Source organism: Talpa europaea (assembly GCF_964194135.1).
Source record: "Talpa europaea genome assembly, chromosome: 9".
Classification (NCBI taxonomy): domain Eukaryota; kingdom Metazoa; phylum Chordata; class Mammalia; order Eulipotyphla; family Talpidae; genus Talpa; species Talpa europaea.
This window is the reverse complement of record NC_140076.1, coordinates 76,455,845-76,471,977: the sequence shown is the minus strand read 5'-3', so window position 1 is coordinate 76,471,977 and position 16,133 is coordinate 76,455,845. Positions and strand designations below refer to the sequence as shown.

At 48.0% G+C, this 16,133-nt stretch overlaps 1 protein-coding gene across 1 annotated transcript in view; it reads right to left on the bottom strand.

The window, feature by feature from the left end:
• The window catches only part of IQGAP3 (IQ motif containing GTPase activating protein 3), a gene marked incomplete at its 3' end in the record, with an annotated part of 37,256 nt that extends 21,599 nt beyond the window's left edge, over window positions 1-15,657 (bottom strand). Inside the window, exons 1-13 of the mRNA XM_084242931.1 lie at window positions 15,579-15,657; window positions 13,631-13,718; window positions 9,312-9,468; window positions 8,624-8,701; window positions 7,043-7,119; window positions 6,295-6,362; window positions 6,089-6,202; window positions 5,680-5,858; window positions 5,157-5,235; window positions 4,427-4,590; window positions 3,397-3,484; window positions 1,696-1,859; window positions 263-420 (exon numbers count right to left, since the gene is read on the bottom strand). Of these exons, the coding sequence (XP_084099057.1) occupies window positions 263-420; window positions 1,696-1,859; window positions 3,397-3,484; window positions 4,427-4,590; window positions 5,157-5,235; window positions 5,680-5,858; window positions 6,089-6,202; window positions 6,295-6,362; window positions 7,043-7,119; window positions 8,624-8,701; window positions 9,312-9,468; window positions 13,631-13,718; window positions 15,579-15,615 (1,451 nt within the window). The 5' untranslated portion in view covers window positions 15,616-15,657. The remainder of the gene's footprint in view (window positions 1-262; window positions 421-1,695; window positions 1,860-3,396; window positions 3,485-4,426; window positions 4,591-5,156; window positions 5,236-5,679; window positions 5,859-6,088; window positions 6,203-6,294; window positions 6,363-7,042; window positions 7,120-8,623; window positions 8,702-9,311; window positions 9,469-13,630; window positions 13,719-15,578) is intronic.
• Window positions 15,658-16,133: the final 476 nt, after the last annotated feature.

The window sequence follows — 16,133 nt, the reverse complement described above, 5'->3', positions numbered from 1 at the left end:
TTGTTTCCCAGCACTCAGAACAGTATCTGGCATGTGAGTGGGTACTTAAGCCTTCACATGAAGGAATGAATAAAAGGAGGAAAAGGGAATGACCATGAACCACCCACTATCAGGAAGAAACATAAACCAGCAAACAGACCCAGAGGGTGGGCTGGTCCAAGAGCAGGGCCTCACGTAAAAGAGGAGTCTCCAACAAGAACATGGAGTCCTGGCTCCATTCCCGCCACCCCTCACTCTTAGCACGTGGCTAATTCCTTCTCACCGTTGAGCATTGTCTCCTTCCACCTCAGCCAGGCCAGTGGCAGGGTTCACCAGACTGTTCCAGAAGCCATTGGCGTCCCTGGCTTCCAGGGCCTGGTTAATCAGGACCACTGCTGAGAGCATTTCCACAGCCACGAAGAGCTCCTCCTGGTCAAGCTCCTGTGATGGGGGAGAAGCCTGATCCTGGCCCTAAAACTCCCCATATCCCAGTGTCCACCCCCAAACTCACAGGTATGATTCATTCACTAACAATTACTCAAACTTGACACGTGGGAATGGCTTACTGGGTGCTCAATGTATTTCATGCTTCACAGATGAGCCCACACTCATCTGTGATGTAAATGAAACCTAACTGCCCAGTTTTAGAGCCCACACTCAGCCAGTGGGCTCTAGCAGTCTTTTTCTGGTCTTGACTACACATCTAGAAGCTTCTGGGCTCTCAGAGAGGAAGTGAAAGTGGGCACGTCCACACTGTACCACCACCACGAGGCCTTGTCCCACTTCCCAGCCCAGTCTTCTCCTTTCCAAATAGCTGCTTCTGCTGTTCCCTCTCTCTGGAGCACCCTTCCCACTCTATACAAACAGAATGTTGTAAATAATAGGAATAGCTAAAACTTAAGTGTCAGGATCGTTTCCAAGCACATGTTAACACATTTAGTCCTTACAATAACTCTATAAGGTAAGTATGTTATTGTTTCCAGTTTACATATGAATTGTAGCTAAATAACTTGCTAAAGGTCACAAACCTAGGAAGCAGCAGTCAGAGCTTGGGTAGTTCTGGCTTTAACATTCGCAGCTTAGTCACTGCGCTTTACCTCTTAATACTTATTTTATATCTCTTTGTCACATAAATTTTGAAGTTGTGACTATGCCCTGCCTGAGGGCTGTGCCTAGGGTCAGTGTGCTATAAGGGCCTGCTGCAGGGATGATTCTCTACTGAGTCTTCTCTCTTCCAGGAAGCCTTCCAGATTTACTCCTAGTTCTGCTCCTACCCTTTTCCTGGTCTGAATTCTTCTTCCACTTACATCATCTATTTTTCCCTCTCTGGGTCCTCAGGTATATTGGGAGTCCATGTGGACATGGCTGAGGTGGGACAGCAGAGAAATTACTTCAGTTACTTCAATACATTTGGCTCTGTACTTACTCCCAGCACTTCTAGTTACAGTGGTTGTTTGGAAAGTTACTTAACCTCTGCATCTCAGTTTCCTCATCTCTAAGATAGAAATCACACCTGATAGGGTCTTTTAAGGATTAAATGAGTGTGTAAAGCAGCATTCACTCCAGGGTATTGAGCAGTACATGCAGGATGGCAGTCCTCTTCTCTGCCCTAATCTCCTGCATCATCCAAGAGAGTCCCCAGAGCCTGCTTTTGACTGACTGATCCCTCCAGCTGCTTTGGAAACCAAGAGCTGGGCCCTCATATCTGGAGCTTACCCCCTCTTGCTGCTTCTGGAGCACTGCCAGCTCTTGCTGGTACAGAGTTGAGGCAAAGGGGTAGACTGGAGGCAGCTGGGCTTCAGGACACATGAGCTCCTTCACAGTATCAGCAGCCACTCCCCTCTGGATGGCTCTGTTGATCCTCTGCACAGCCCAGAGCACTGCAGGAAAGTAGGAGAGAGGCTGTACCGGCTGGGCATTTCTACTCTTTTGGCCAAGGAGGCTCTGATGGGGATTACTGAGGGGAAACAGCTTTGCAATTACTCTTGAAAACTGTTCTTCCAGGTTAAAAATGTTTTTCTAAATGTCCAGGAGGAAAAGGGGCTGGGTAGCTTCAAGAAGAGACTCTGTGAAAAGCAATTTGGCAGGCCTAGAAGTTGAGTAACTCAGCAAGTACCTGAGAGTGACTATCACCGAGCAGTGAGCTCCTAAGGTGGTGAGAACAAGATTGACAGGAGGCTACAGAAGGTAACTAGATGAGGATAGTCAAGAGGTTCCTGGTATGCACAGAGGAAGAAAGAGCCAGCATCAAAGCAGAGCCATTTGGGCTGTAAAGGGTCAGAGTCAGTTAAAAGGGATCACAGTGCCTCAATGTAGTTTCAGCTGCCAAACACTAGGGCTTACAAAATGCCAAGCAGATATGGTCACTGGCACCAAGGAGGGCACATCCACTAGGGAGAAATAATGCAAAAAATACCTCAGAGCAATGCTGTCTTTGCTGTTAGAGGTACTTCCCCCTCCTCAAACGCTAGGGCAATGCAAGGGAGGAGGGATTTCAGTGGGAGAGAGTAGGATGTCTTCACAGAGGAGGAAACATTGCAGGTAGCTCTGGAGGAAATTTTCAGTTGCTTCTGACAGGTGAAAATGTGGGAGAAGCAAAATCCAGAGGACTGGAGACCTGGTGGTAGGAGGGCTGGGGGCTGAAGAGAAGGGAGTGGGGAGAGCTCTGGAAAGGTCTTATTAAGGTCAACAATAAATAATGGACAAGCCCACAAGGTCTGAAGGTGTTCAACAAAGAAGATCAGATCAGATCTGTGCTGGAGAGATTACTCTGGCAACAGCTGCGGGGAATGAGCTGAGCTGATAAGGCAAGCAGTTCATCAGGAGTGGGGGGGGGGGGGGCATGCAAGCTGAAAGGAAAGGTCCGAGATAAAGGCTAATGGTTACTGAGCAACCTAGAAGCTGACAACAAATCAAAACAAGGGAAGCAAGTGCAGCAGGTCTGGTGGCCACAGGCTACTGCGTGGGACCTTCACACTCCATCTCTCTCCTCTCTTGCTCCCTAGGAGGGAGGCAATCACTAACTCACCTTCTGTTAGTAAAGAATTATATTCCTATATAGTGTTTTTAAGGAAAATAGAGTTGGATCATGCGTTTCTCTATCATCTGAGAGATCAATACATTTCAGAGGCCATAGAAAACTGCAGCAGGTTAAAGCTGTCCAAGTCCAAGGGGTTGCCTAGGAGGAAGCTGCATGCCCAGGAGTCTAGCCTGCAGTACTGACTTTTATTATCTCTAAGACCATAATGAACCAATTGCGGTGTCCCTCCAGACAGCCAGGAAACAGGCACACCCTCCAGGGAAGAATGCCCTTGCCAGGGTGGAAAACTAGGCAGCAGTTTGCATTGTCCTACACAGAAGCTGGCAAAGGGGTCAGATGCTCTTCCAAGAGCCAGTAAGAACCTGGAACTGACTTACTGGCTTGTTCCTGATCACCCTTCATGTTGGCTGCAGTCACACCCACTTGGACCTCCTCCTTTTCCAGAAGCTCCTCCAGGCCCAGTTCCTGAAAGAGGGAAGACTTGCAGTAGAGAAGAGTCCTCCTGGGGCACTGATATGGTTTAGGAGCTGCCAGCAGGAGCGCTCAGACCCATGCACTCACTCTCCTGCAATCCCACCTCTCCCCTTTAGGCTGACAAACCTGGCCAACCCGGCCCTATTAACCAATTCCTAACCTCGGATTTTTATTATCTAGCGAGCATCTGAAACAACATAGGTACCACAAACATAGAATGTTAGGGAGAGAGTTAGCAGCACTGAAATAAGATTGCTAAATTGAGACCCCAATTTAGCAATGGGGGAGCATATCACTGCCTACTAGACTGCCAAAAGACCCCCCCCCCACCCAGCCCTCATCGTCAGTAAGTCTGAGAGACTCTCAGAGGGTAGAAGCTGAAGCTGATCAGTCTAGATCACTGGGCTTTGGGGTGATCTAACAATTTATTTATTTTCATTTATTTATTAAGATTTATTTTTATTTATTTATACAAGCACTGGGTACAGTCAGAAGCACGGGAGGGTGAGAGAATTCACCAGAGCCAGAGCGGGGAGCAGAGCAGGCAGAAGGACCGAAGTACACTGCTGAGGGGAGCAGCGGGCGGCAGGAGAGGTCTGCGCACCATGCGGGACCCTCCTCCGGTGGCCGGGGAGCAGCCCGGAATCAAACCAGCGCTGCAGAGGCTGCCGGCATCTTCGCAATCCAGCGCTCAACCGCTGCGCCACCGGGGAGGCCCTGATCTAACAATTTAAACATGTAGTCAGATTACCACAGCATTTATCACTAGGTACCAACACACAGGAAAAGACAACAAAAGACAACGGTTGATGGCTTTTCCATGCAAGGGGGTAGAAGCATAAGGGGTTTAATGAATACAGAGAATTGACAGTGGTGATGCTGGAATAAGAAGCCTCTCATCTTAGCCAGAGGTGGCAGCCAGTAGAGCCTAACCTGTGCTTTCTGCTCTCTGTCTGAGCTCAGTTGTTCCAGGTACCAATCAGCAAAGTCTCGTCTCACTCCTTGCAGGGCCAATGCAGGATCTTGAAGGGCCTTAAGCAAGGCCTCAGGGCTCTGTCTTTGCAGGGCTTCATCAACCACTTCTAGTGCTCCATGGACTGAAAAATGAAAAAGACCAAGACTCCATAATGGACTGCCTGAGAAAGTCCACCCCTTACCATCCTGGCCCTAGGAATCTGCCTTCATCCTGCCTGCCCAGTTACCCTCTCCCCCGGGGGCGCCTGTGTTTCCAGTACCCATTTGGTCCAGCTCAAATTCTTCAGTCTGATCTTCACAGCCTTTCCATCTCACCAGCTGAGGATGTCCTGACCCAAACAGGCAGATGCCACTCTATTCTGGACCTTCAAGCAGCCTTTCCTGCCCTGATCTCTCCCTCCCCTCCCCATTCTCCACTCCCTGTTGAAGGACCTGATCTAACTGCTCCCAGCACCAAGAGCTCCGCCTCTCCATGAATCTCCATGCAGACAGAAGCCCCCTTTGATAGAAGCCACTTCTCCAGACATCGATAGTCAGAAAGTAGAACATAGACTACCTTAATTTTCACCTTAACCTGGAACAAGTGAGACTACAGGGTCTCTGGCCTAGGAAAAAACATCCCCAAACCTACCAGTGCAGGGGTTTACCCGAGAGCACCTCCAAATCCCTCCTGGCCTCTCTCTCTTACCATTGACATGGTTGATGTTGCCCTGGATTTCAGCCTGAGTTAGGTAGCAGTCATAGATGTCCTGGCTTTCTCCAGCATCCTGCAAAAGACACATTGAGTGGGAACCTGGGAAAACCAAATCAATCTTCATTTGTTCCTCTCTCCCTGTCTATACCTATTTATACTTCTGGGGATCTCCCCAAGGCCAAAGGTTAGTCTGGTTGGAAGGTATCTAGGAAACTGAGGGTCTAATCCTCTGGCACTAACTTTTAATCAAACCAACCTTTGGAATCTCCAAGGCAGTTCTCACCCATTTCTATATTCCAGAACCTCACTCAGCCTTCCTGGAAGGCCCAGTCTCCCAGTACCTCTTCTCCTGTCTTCTCTTCTGAATTCTCATTATTCTCCTGAATTCTCCTTTAAAATAACTGAAAAGTTACAGTTTCTCTAAGCAACTAAGGAACCTAGATACAAGACAGACAGGAGTCCTGGTTTCACTCAAGATTGTCATCTTTAACCCCTGTGCTCTAAGGCTCCTCCTTACGTGGTTCCTGGCATTGGCAGCTTTCTCCATCTTGGCCTGGGCCAGCAGCTCCTGGTAGATGGCTGCCAGAGGCTCGCGAAGATTTCCCAGCAGAGCATTAGGATTCTGCAAAGCAGCCAGTGTGTCCTCCACCACCCCTCGCTCCACTGCCTCATTGATGGCAAGAACAGCAGCATGGACTGGGAGAGGGCATGGAGACAAGGTCAGGAAGCCAGAACAAACCCCAGGCCAGTTGCAGGTCACGCTGTACATCATGCCCTTTTTCTACCCAAAGGGGGAGGCAAATCAGGTAGCTTGATGGCCCTGTTTATGGATAAGACATACCCAACATCCAACATCCAAAGCCTGAGGACCAGAGTCCCCCAATTGTCACTGAGTCTATCCCTAGCAGGGCAGAGGTCATTCCTACCTGCAGCCTCATCCACTGAGAGCTCATTGGCCAGGATGCCCCCAATCTTGCTGAAGGCAGGCAGCTGGAGGCCATATTTGGCCAGTTCAGAGGCCATGTTGCTGAGTTCCTCAGCTGCAATGACACATGGGCACTTCATCAAGCCCAGAAACCCCCAAGGCCCTGGCTGGACGTGGTGGTGTGGTTGGGGAAGCAACTGGGCTTACCTGTGAACTTCACCTTTCCATATAGATCATGTATCTGTGGGGCCAATCCCAGCCGGAAAAGGAAGAGACTGAAAAGAATGGAAGGCATTGGGGCCTATTCATTCTGACATCTCCTCACGATGGGTTTGCAGAAGATCATTCAGCACCTACCCTCAAGCCACCCCCAATCCAGAGTGCAGGAGATCATTCCACGCCTGCCTTCAAGCTACCCCCAGTCCAGAGGGAGGGATGTTATTTAAGTCAGCCGGAGGCAAGTGCTATAAAAGAGAGAAATGAGATGCTGTAGGAGGTGGAGGGATTGGAAAGGCACAACATTGGATGGAAAAAGAAGGTGGAAAGTGCATAAGCAGGGACACACTGAGCCAGGGCACAGAAGCTTGAAAGGACACAGGAAAAGAAGCCTGGAAGAGATGACACCATGGACACTAGAAACGGTCACAGAGTGGCTGTTAGTAGGACCAAACAGTCTTTCCAGTTCACACTAAGTGACTTGTATGTAATACTCTTGATGGATACTATTCTGATTCCTTTGTACCCCAGTCATAAGCTAAAGACTCTTACCTGCCTGCCCTTAAATATGTCTACACACATGCACGTAAATCTAACACAACTATGTAAGTCTAAAGTTTCTCTCTCCTGAGAAGGGCTTGCTGTGGTCGACCCTCCACGCTTCTTGACGCAATGCTGCTATTATTGTTAGCTGCATCCATGCAGAGGAAGCTAGAGGACAAAGTTGGGGCTGTCTCACCTGAGTGCGTGGATGCAGTAGACTACCCGGGGCATGTTCTTCTTGTCATAGATGTCTGTGGTCTCAGGGAAGAAGGTCTGGAGGAGAAACCAGCCAGTTACTACCTTGAAAATCTTAAAGCAGCACCAGATACGGAGACAGGGGGCTAAGGAATGGGCTTCCTCTCTCACCTAGAATGTGTGCTCCCTTGCGGCCTGGGTTGGTCTAGGTTATCTAGACAATCCCCAACCATCTATAGCCAGCCCAGCATAAAAGAAGGGCACTAGAGACACAGACTAATCCAAAACTCATCCACAGACACACAGCTGCAGATTAACCAAATATCAGACAAGGCAATCCAGGATAAAGGGATGTGACCCTCATGTTCATCCTATAGACACAGTGAGCCTATGCCCCATACATCAAACGCTCACTGGAAAGGTGGCAAGTGGGAAGCTGGCTGGACCCCCAGAGGGCCCAATGAGGCATATGTTGCCAAGGACCAAGGGGCGGGGCAGGGGCAAGAACCAAGATCCCTCAGTTGTGGGGAGGGAGGTCCCTTTAAAAGCTGAGTTGCCCTGGCATGGCTTCCCAGGCCACCGAGCGACTGTAACAAGGTCTAACCTTAATACCTCTCGGTTACTTTAGATTCACAAGAAAGAACCAAATCTAGAGACCTGCATGTGTTCCAGCCCAGCTGAGGAATATGTGTTACTTTGATGTCATTTCCTTGCTTGGTAGTTCTCATCACAGTAAAGAAGACAAAGCAGAAAGAAGACATACACTTATATTTTAATTTGCATAGTTCTTTATAACTCACAAAGGAAATTTACACAGGTCATGAAAACCTACCGACATAAGGTAGACGGGACAGAGATTACTAGTCCCATTTTCCACATAAGAAATACACTGAGAGCCTCCCCTGGTGGCGCGGAGTTGAGCGCTGGGCCGCAAAGCTGCCCACAGCCTCTGCAGCACTGGTTCAATCCCTGGGCACTGGCGAGGGTCCCACATGGCGCGCAGACCTCTCCTGCCGCGCCCGCTGCTCCCCTCAGCAGTGTATTTCGTCAGTCTGTTTTGTTCCCCGCTCTGGCTCTGGTGAATTCTCTCACCCTCCCGCACTTCTGACTATACCCAGTGCTTGTATAAATAAATAAATAAATCTTAAAAAACAAACAAACAAAAAAAGAAATACACGGAGATTCAAAGAGTGAGAGGACATGCAGCATGTGTCAACCAGGGTCTCCCTCCTCAGGATGTGTGTGCCCTTACTTCACACTATGAATTTCTGGAGAAAAGATGGCTGGCCTAGATAAGACCCATCTCCTGCTTTACACAGGGCCTCACTTGCCTAAGGGAAATTGGGCAAAACACACTTGGGCCAAGGAGCCTTCACCATCTTTTATCCACAGGATAGTGGATGGAGGCCAAGTAACCTGGTTCAAAGACACACAGCCCAAGGAACTTAGATGCTCAGATTAAGTTAGTTTAGAAGACACATGGAGATGAGGGCTAACGGCCCCTGGGAAACAGTGTCTGTGCTGGGGGTAGGGCTGGGGGGCTGGTGAAGAATAAAGAACCAATCTTGAGGGCCATTGTTACCGAAGGCAGACCAATGTGGGCTATTGCAGACAGCCAAAAGTTGATGTTGTCTGTGTGACGGAAGTGCAAGCCAGTTGCCTGAAAGAGAAGGAAAGAGAAGAGAATCTATTTTCATAGTTCTCAGGGTTCCCAATGGGCAGAGTCCAGACCACAGCTAGGAGATTCAAGAGGAGGGGGGAGCCAGAGGCCCTTACCCTATGCATTTCCCATCACCCCAGTACAGAAACCACCAGGAATGGATGACCCAGCTGGACATTTGGGAAGGATGGCACGGGGATAGGATTACTATCCTAGAAAAAGAGTCGCTCACTGGGATGGAAAGGGGTGGAGGGTTGCGCTGGCTAGAACGCAAGGAAGGGGCGGAATACCTTGGCAGCATCATGAAGATGACAAAGCCCACAGCCTCCAAGTGTAGAGTGGGCGTAGAAAATTCTTGGAAACCTTACATTGGGAGCACCTTCAAGTTCACCTAGACAAGTGTCCTTTACTGCTAAGGCTAGTACACACCATCTGGCTGTGAGACACAATTGTTGTCCTTGTACAATGATTACTAGCACTTTCATTCTCCTCTCATGTTCATGAGTGTCTGGGTTTGGACAATAATTATGTGGTCATCCTACTCTTTTAAGCTTTGAGAAGGGGCAGTTTAAGAGGAAGAAGGAGGAAGATAGAGACCTCTGTTCCCCACCTGGTACCGCAGCTGCTCCACGTCATAGATCTTCTTCAAGGGAACCACAGAGGGTGCAAAACAATGGCCTAGTTTGGCCAACAGCACTCCATTCCGAAGGCTCTCCTCCAGCTCCACTGGCGAAGGAAGCTCCTCCTTCAGGCAGGCCTCCATCCAGCTGAGGGGACCAGAGTACGTGGTGATCCACACTGGCAGGCCGCAGCAGTTCCTTCTAACCACAGGACCTTCTGTGCCCCCTATCTCCCCCGTCAGCAGCCTGACTTTCTCCTGCTCTCTGGCCATTGCCTGCTGTTCCCATTTCCCCCCAGCTGTCCAAACACCTGATTTGGTCAATCCCCAGCCTCCAGTCACCTAGAAAATCTTTTTTTTTTAAGATTATTTATTTATTTATTCATTCAGTCATTCATTTATTTAATTATTTATTTATGCAAGCACTGGGTACAGTCAGAAGCGCGGGAGGGTGAGAGAATTCACCAGAGCCAGAGCGGGGAGCAGAGTAGGCAGAAGGACTGAAGTACACTGCTGAGGGGAGCAGCGGGCAGCAGGAGAGGTCTGCGCGTCATGTGGGACCCTCCTCCGGTGGCAGGGGAGCAGCCGGGGATCGAACCGGCACTACAGAGGCGGCGGGCAGCCTCGCAACCCAGCACTCAACCGCTGCTCCACCGGGGAGGCCCCACCTAGAAAATCTTAACTGACAGATCCTGAACCTGCTTGATCATGCCTGTGAGCTGAATCCGCTTACTTCTTTCATTCTGCATGTTTTCTGAGAACCAAGGCACAGGAAAGTCATATCTGCCTGAATGATCTATACAGCCCATAACCCAGCTTTGATGATGATGATGAAGGGAGTGGGGAACCCTCCCATGGGGAAGGAGCAGCACAAAGGGACAGAAAGGTCACAGTCCACAGAAGACCTGCTTTCCTCCCTAGCTCCCCCACTTCACCTCTCTGAGCTTCATTTATATCGTCTGCAGAATGGAAATAATATGACCCGTACATCCTGCCACAGTTGCCAGGATTAAATGAGCTAATGAGGGCCTCCCTGATGGTGCAGGAGTTAAAAATAGCATCATCAAGCTATTGGCAGCCACTGCAGCATGAGTTCGATCCCTGGCCAGGGAGCAACCTACATGGCGCAGCAGACCTCTCCTGACTTGCCCACTGCTTCCCTCAGCAGTGTATTTCTGTGCATCTGCCTGTTCTGCTCCCCACTCTGTCTCTGGTGATCCTCCCACACCCTACACCTCTGGCCTGTACCCCAACTCTTGTAGGAAGGGCACACCACCACCAAGGAAAAGTTCTCGCAAAAAAAATGTTGAACCTGAACCTAACCAAGACTTCAGAGCCAAGATCTGTTTACAGGAAACAGATATATAGGAACAAGTTAAGTGACAAGGAGACCAACAAAGACAGAATATAGAGTTTTACAAAGCAAACGACTTGTTTCTTCAATAAGCCAATGACATAAATAACTGAAAAGGGAAAGTGAACTGTTCTAAATTAAAGATGATTAAGAGAGGGCCTCCCTGGTGGTGCAAGGGGTTAAGCATCGCCACTATAAAGCTAGCAGCCACTGTAGCACAAGTTCAATCCCCAGCCAGGGAACTACCCACATGGCACAGCAGACCTCTCCTGTCTCGCCTGCTGCTCCCCTCAGCAGTGTATTTCAGTAAATCTGCCTGTTCTGTTCCCCATTCTGTCTCTGGTGAATTCTCCCACTCCCCCCATACCTCTGGCCTACACCCCTGTTCTTGTATGCATAAATAAATCTTTAAAAAAAAAAAAAAGATGATTAAGAGACAGTACAACCAAAACTTTTTATTTACTTTTTTAAAGATTTATTTATTCATTTATACAAGCACTGGGTACAGTCAGAAGTGCGGGGGAGTGAGAGAATTCACCAGAGCCAGAGTGGGGAACAGAACAGGCAGACTCACGAAATACACTGCTGAGGGGAGCAGCGGGCGAGACAAGAGAGGTCTGCACACCATGTGGGACCCTCACCAGCTGCCGGGGATTGAACCGGCGCTGCAGAGGCTGCGGGCAGCTTCACAGCCCAGCGCTCAACTGCTGCGCCACCAGGGGAGGCCCTACAACCAAAACTTTTTAAAGAGTCTAACTTGAAAACTTTTACCAACTGTAAACGTTGACTTTTTTGAGAGAATCATAAAATTCTGAAAATATCCTGGGTGTTGATTTTCCAAGGATTAATGGGGTAACTTAGTTGGGCATTATAAGGCATGGTTATGTAGCAAACCTCCAGAGATTTTAGAGATATGTATAGAGTATGTAGGAGGATAAAAAGACACGATGTTGCCTTTATTTGCAAATGCTATAACCACCTGTGTAGAAAATCTTAAAGAGGGGCCTCCCTGGTGGCACAAGGGGTGAAGACACAGATATCCGCAGCCACTGCAGCATGAGTTTCATTCCTGGCCAGGGAACCCACATGGCTCAGCAGACCTCTCCTGTCTCGCCCACTGCTCCCCTCAGCAGAGTATTTTGGTCAGACCACCTATTCTGCTCCCCACTCTGTCTCTGGTGAATCCTTTCACCCCTGAACCTCTGGCCTGTACCCCAGTTCTTGTATGCATAAATAAATAAATCTTTTTTTTAAAAAAAAAAGAGGTATCTAATAAACGACTGTTATTCCAAATATGCAAAGAACTTTTAAAACAACAACCAACCAACTAAAAAATGGGCCAAAAGCCTTAGGACACCTCATCAAAGAAGATGAACAGATGACAGTAAGCATATGAAAACATGCACCACATCATAGGTTGTCAAGGGCCTGCAAATTAAAATAACAGCAAGACCCCACGACACATGTATTAGAAAGGCAAAAATCTGGAACACTGACAACATCAAATGTTGTGAAAATGTGGAGTAACAGAAGCTCTCATTCATTGCAAAATGTTATAGCCACTTTGAAAGGCAGTTTGGTAGCTCCTCACTAAACTCACTTTTACTGTAGAATCTAGCAGTCATACTCCTTGGTATGTACCCAAAGGGGTTTAAAACTTATGTCCACACAATAACCTATAAGCAAATGTTCATAGCAACTTTATTCATGATTGTCAAGAATGTATTATAATAACTACAGTACATCCAGACCATGGAATATTATTCAGCATTAACAAGAAATAAGCTATCAAGCCATGACAAGACACACTGTAAGCTCAAATGCATATTACCAAGAGAAAGAATGCAATCTGAAAAGGCTACATACTGTGGAAAAGGCAAAACTATTGAAACAGTAGTGGGTGTGGGTATCGGGGGAAAGCTGGTGGTGGGAGGGGTATGAAAAGAGAGGGGAGGGAGTGGGGCTCTTCATGGTGGTCTTGGCATTAAGTCTTAGAGCTATTACCAACAGTGCCTGCCTGAGTTGAGCCCTGGCCAGGGAGAAACCCATATGGTGCCGCAGACCTCTCCTGTCTTTCCCATTGCTCCCCTCAGCAGTGTATTTCAGTAAATCTGCCTGTTCTGCTCCCTACTCTTGTCTCTGGTGAATCCTCCCACCCACCCCCACCCCCTAGCTTGTCTGTGAAAAAATAAATAAAATCTTAAAAAAAAAAAAAAAAAGAAGAGGTACAGGGATTTTTAGGGTGGTGAAATTCTATGATACTTATAATAATGGATACATTTGTCCAAACCCACAGATTACACAACACCAAGAATGAACCCTAAGGTCAACCATGGACTTGAGGTAATTATATATGTCAAAGGCTCATCAATTATAATAAATGTACCACTTTTATGGGGGGGGTGTTGATGATAGGAGAAATTACACATAGGTAGGGATAGGGGTTATATAGGAAATCTCTGCATCTTCCTCTTAATTTTACTATGAACCTAAGACACTCTAAAAAAGTAAAGGGTTTTTTTTAAAGGTGTTATTTCAACTCTTGCTTTTCCTTTTTTTTTTTTTTTTAAGGATTTATATTTATTTATTTATGCAAACAAGAACTGGGGTATAGGCCAGAGATGCAAGGGTGAGAGGATTCACCACTGGCAGAGTAGGGGAATAGAGCAGGCAGATCTACTGAAATACACTGCTGAGGGGAGCAGCGGGCAAGACAGAAGAGGTCTGCTGCGCCATGTGGGTTAGCTCCCTGGCGGGGCTATCAACTCAGGCTGCAGTGACTGGTGATAGCTTCATAGCGCTGAGACTCTAATCCCTGCACCACCTAAGAGGCCCTCAACTCTCCCTTTTCACAGAATGGACTCTAGCCCTTTTGCATTTGCTTTGGGCAGCTGGCGCTGTGGGGTGGGGAGCAGGGTGGGAAAGGGAGACTGGAAGAGGCAGTCCCTTTACTCACCGCTTGGCTTCCTCCAGCCGGCACAGGTACTGGTAGGCTACATTCTGCCGCCTTTGCTCATCCATCTCCTCAGCTGTGAGGCGTTCATCTGGGAATGCAAGGGGATAAGGTCAGTGAAGGGAGCATAGATGAGAGTCTTAGCCTTAAAACTTAACAGACTTTCTTAGGCAACTGCTCAGAGACTTGAAGCATCTCTCACATTCCTGTCCCCCTCTTCCCAGGTGACACCTAGCTCCAATCTTCTGCTCCCACCCAGTAAAACTATCTGAGTCTGTATCCTATAATACAGAGATTATTACTGGAGGAGAAAAACATATAACTAAAAAGTGTAATTTCATGTGGTAAGTGTGATGGTAGCTCATGAACAGTCAATGAAAGTGGCAGAGGAAGCAAACAATTCTACCTATGAGAAGAATCTTAAAGAACAATCAGGTGAAAAGGAGTAAAGACAGTTCAACAGAGGGAACCATGTGGAAAATGCCCCTCACTTGGGATTAAGTGAAAGGACAAAGAATTTCAAAAGATCACAAAGGTATCACTTTCCTTTTTGGCACAGATCACCTGAGTAGGAAAATAATTTTCCAGGCCAAATAAAATGCAGACAATACTCTCACCTCCAAATAGTAGGGAATCCCTTAAATGAGACAGCACTCATATTCTGCCTTAGCCACAGCTCCCTTTACCCTTTTCCCTCAACCTCTCCCCTATTTCTCTAGACTACTTAGGAAAGAGAATACAAAATCAGACAGATGAGAGAAGGCTACACACATACACCAAGGACTTGAAAAGAGGCAAAGCTCAGTAAATCTGTCTTTGGCTCAGCATTTAAAGGCATTCCCACTCTATCTTATTTCCTTATATTGCATACACTGCAAAATGATTGGGGGAGGGGTAGGTCTTATTTGAAGTGGCAGTTAAGCAAGTTACACACACACACACACACACACACACACCCCTTCATGCTCAGATTTGAACACACTGGCCAATCACAGGAAACCATCAGTCCCTCCAAGGGTGTGTACAAGAAACAAGCGTTGGTTGCTAAGCATGGAAAATAAACCAGTAAGTGAATGATATCACTTCAGAGTTATGAATCCAGGACTGTGAGAGATGGGCAGGACCTTGTACATGCACACAAATTATTTAAAAAAAAAATAAGTCGTTCTGCCCTCCTTATGTCTGGAACCAGCTTTCCTTCAACAGATGAGTGTAGTTAGACTTTGCTTTTTGAGCCCTAAGAAAGGTAAGTGGAAGGAGATTTTGCCTTTCATTCAGAAGATCGGATGGAAACATCTCAGACATCCTATTCTTTCAACCCTAGTCTCTCTAAAACAGTGTTTTAGAGAGTGTAATGCAAGAACTACCTCCATCACAATTAACTGGGGCGAGGGAAGAAGCACAGCAGTGTGGATTACAAATGCAGTTTATGGGTCCCAATCCAGAACCATCAGAGCTGAAGCTCTGTGATAGAATTCAGGAATCTGCATTTTAAACTAATTTCCCACGTAACTCTGACACCCTAAAGCTTGAGAGCCATTGTCTCAAAACGGCATTTTAAAAACAAAACAAAACAAACAAAAAAAACCCCAACAAACCACACAAAGGGTTCCCCAGGTCTCTTTCGGTGCCCTGTCCCCTGGTGGCGCTCGGCAAAACGGTAGCCATCAGTATACTGCTGAGCCTTAAGGAACATGCGGCCCTGGAGCCCAAGAATTTGGGTACAAGGACAAACTCTTTGTAAGCTCTGAAGTGCGGCAGTAAGTCGGGGCATTTCTCAGCCCCGATTCCGCCCGCTGGAGTGTAGACTGAGTCTCCCTCCCAAAGAAACACAGTCCCGCGGGCCCTTGCCAGGCAAGCCCCGCGCCCGGTCTTCGCTACGACCTCTCCCAGGACCACCCCCGATCAGCAGCACCATTGATGAACCCTCCTGGTCCCTTCTGGCACTCACAGACCGCACGGCTGGGGCCCATTCCTCTCCCCTCCATGTTCCTCCTTCTTCCAGGTTTGAATCTCCCGCCGCTGGGCCACCGCCCCTCACCGGCGCCACAGTGCGGCAGGACACTTCCGGTGTGTGCCGCAGGGGCCTCTGGGATTTGTAGTTTCTTGCGTCGGAGGCGCCCAGCCAGGTGGGGAGACACAAAAAGACCATAGCCCCAGAGTCAGGGAAGGGCGCTCCCTTTCTGGAGGTACCCTGGGCTCTTTTTCCTCCTTCCCTTCTAGACCTTATTTTAAGTACCATATGCCCTTGCCCTTGCCTTGCCCTGGTCATTACCCCTGGTGTTCCCAGGAACCCTGCTCTACCGTCTATAGTATTCTTGGGTTTGGCTAACTTGAAGACCTACTTGGCGCTGTGCACTTAACTAGGTGGTGTAGGGTGCAGAGATAAATAAGTACAGTCAATTGCCTGAAGAAGATTGCTGGGTCTGGAAAAAGCGATAGACATATATAGTCAAAGGTCTATGATATACAGACAATCCTCCTTAGACGGAGGAGGTAATTTCTG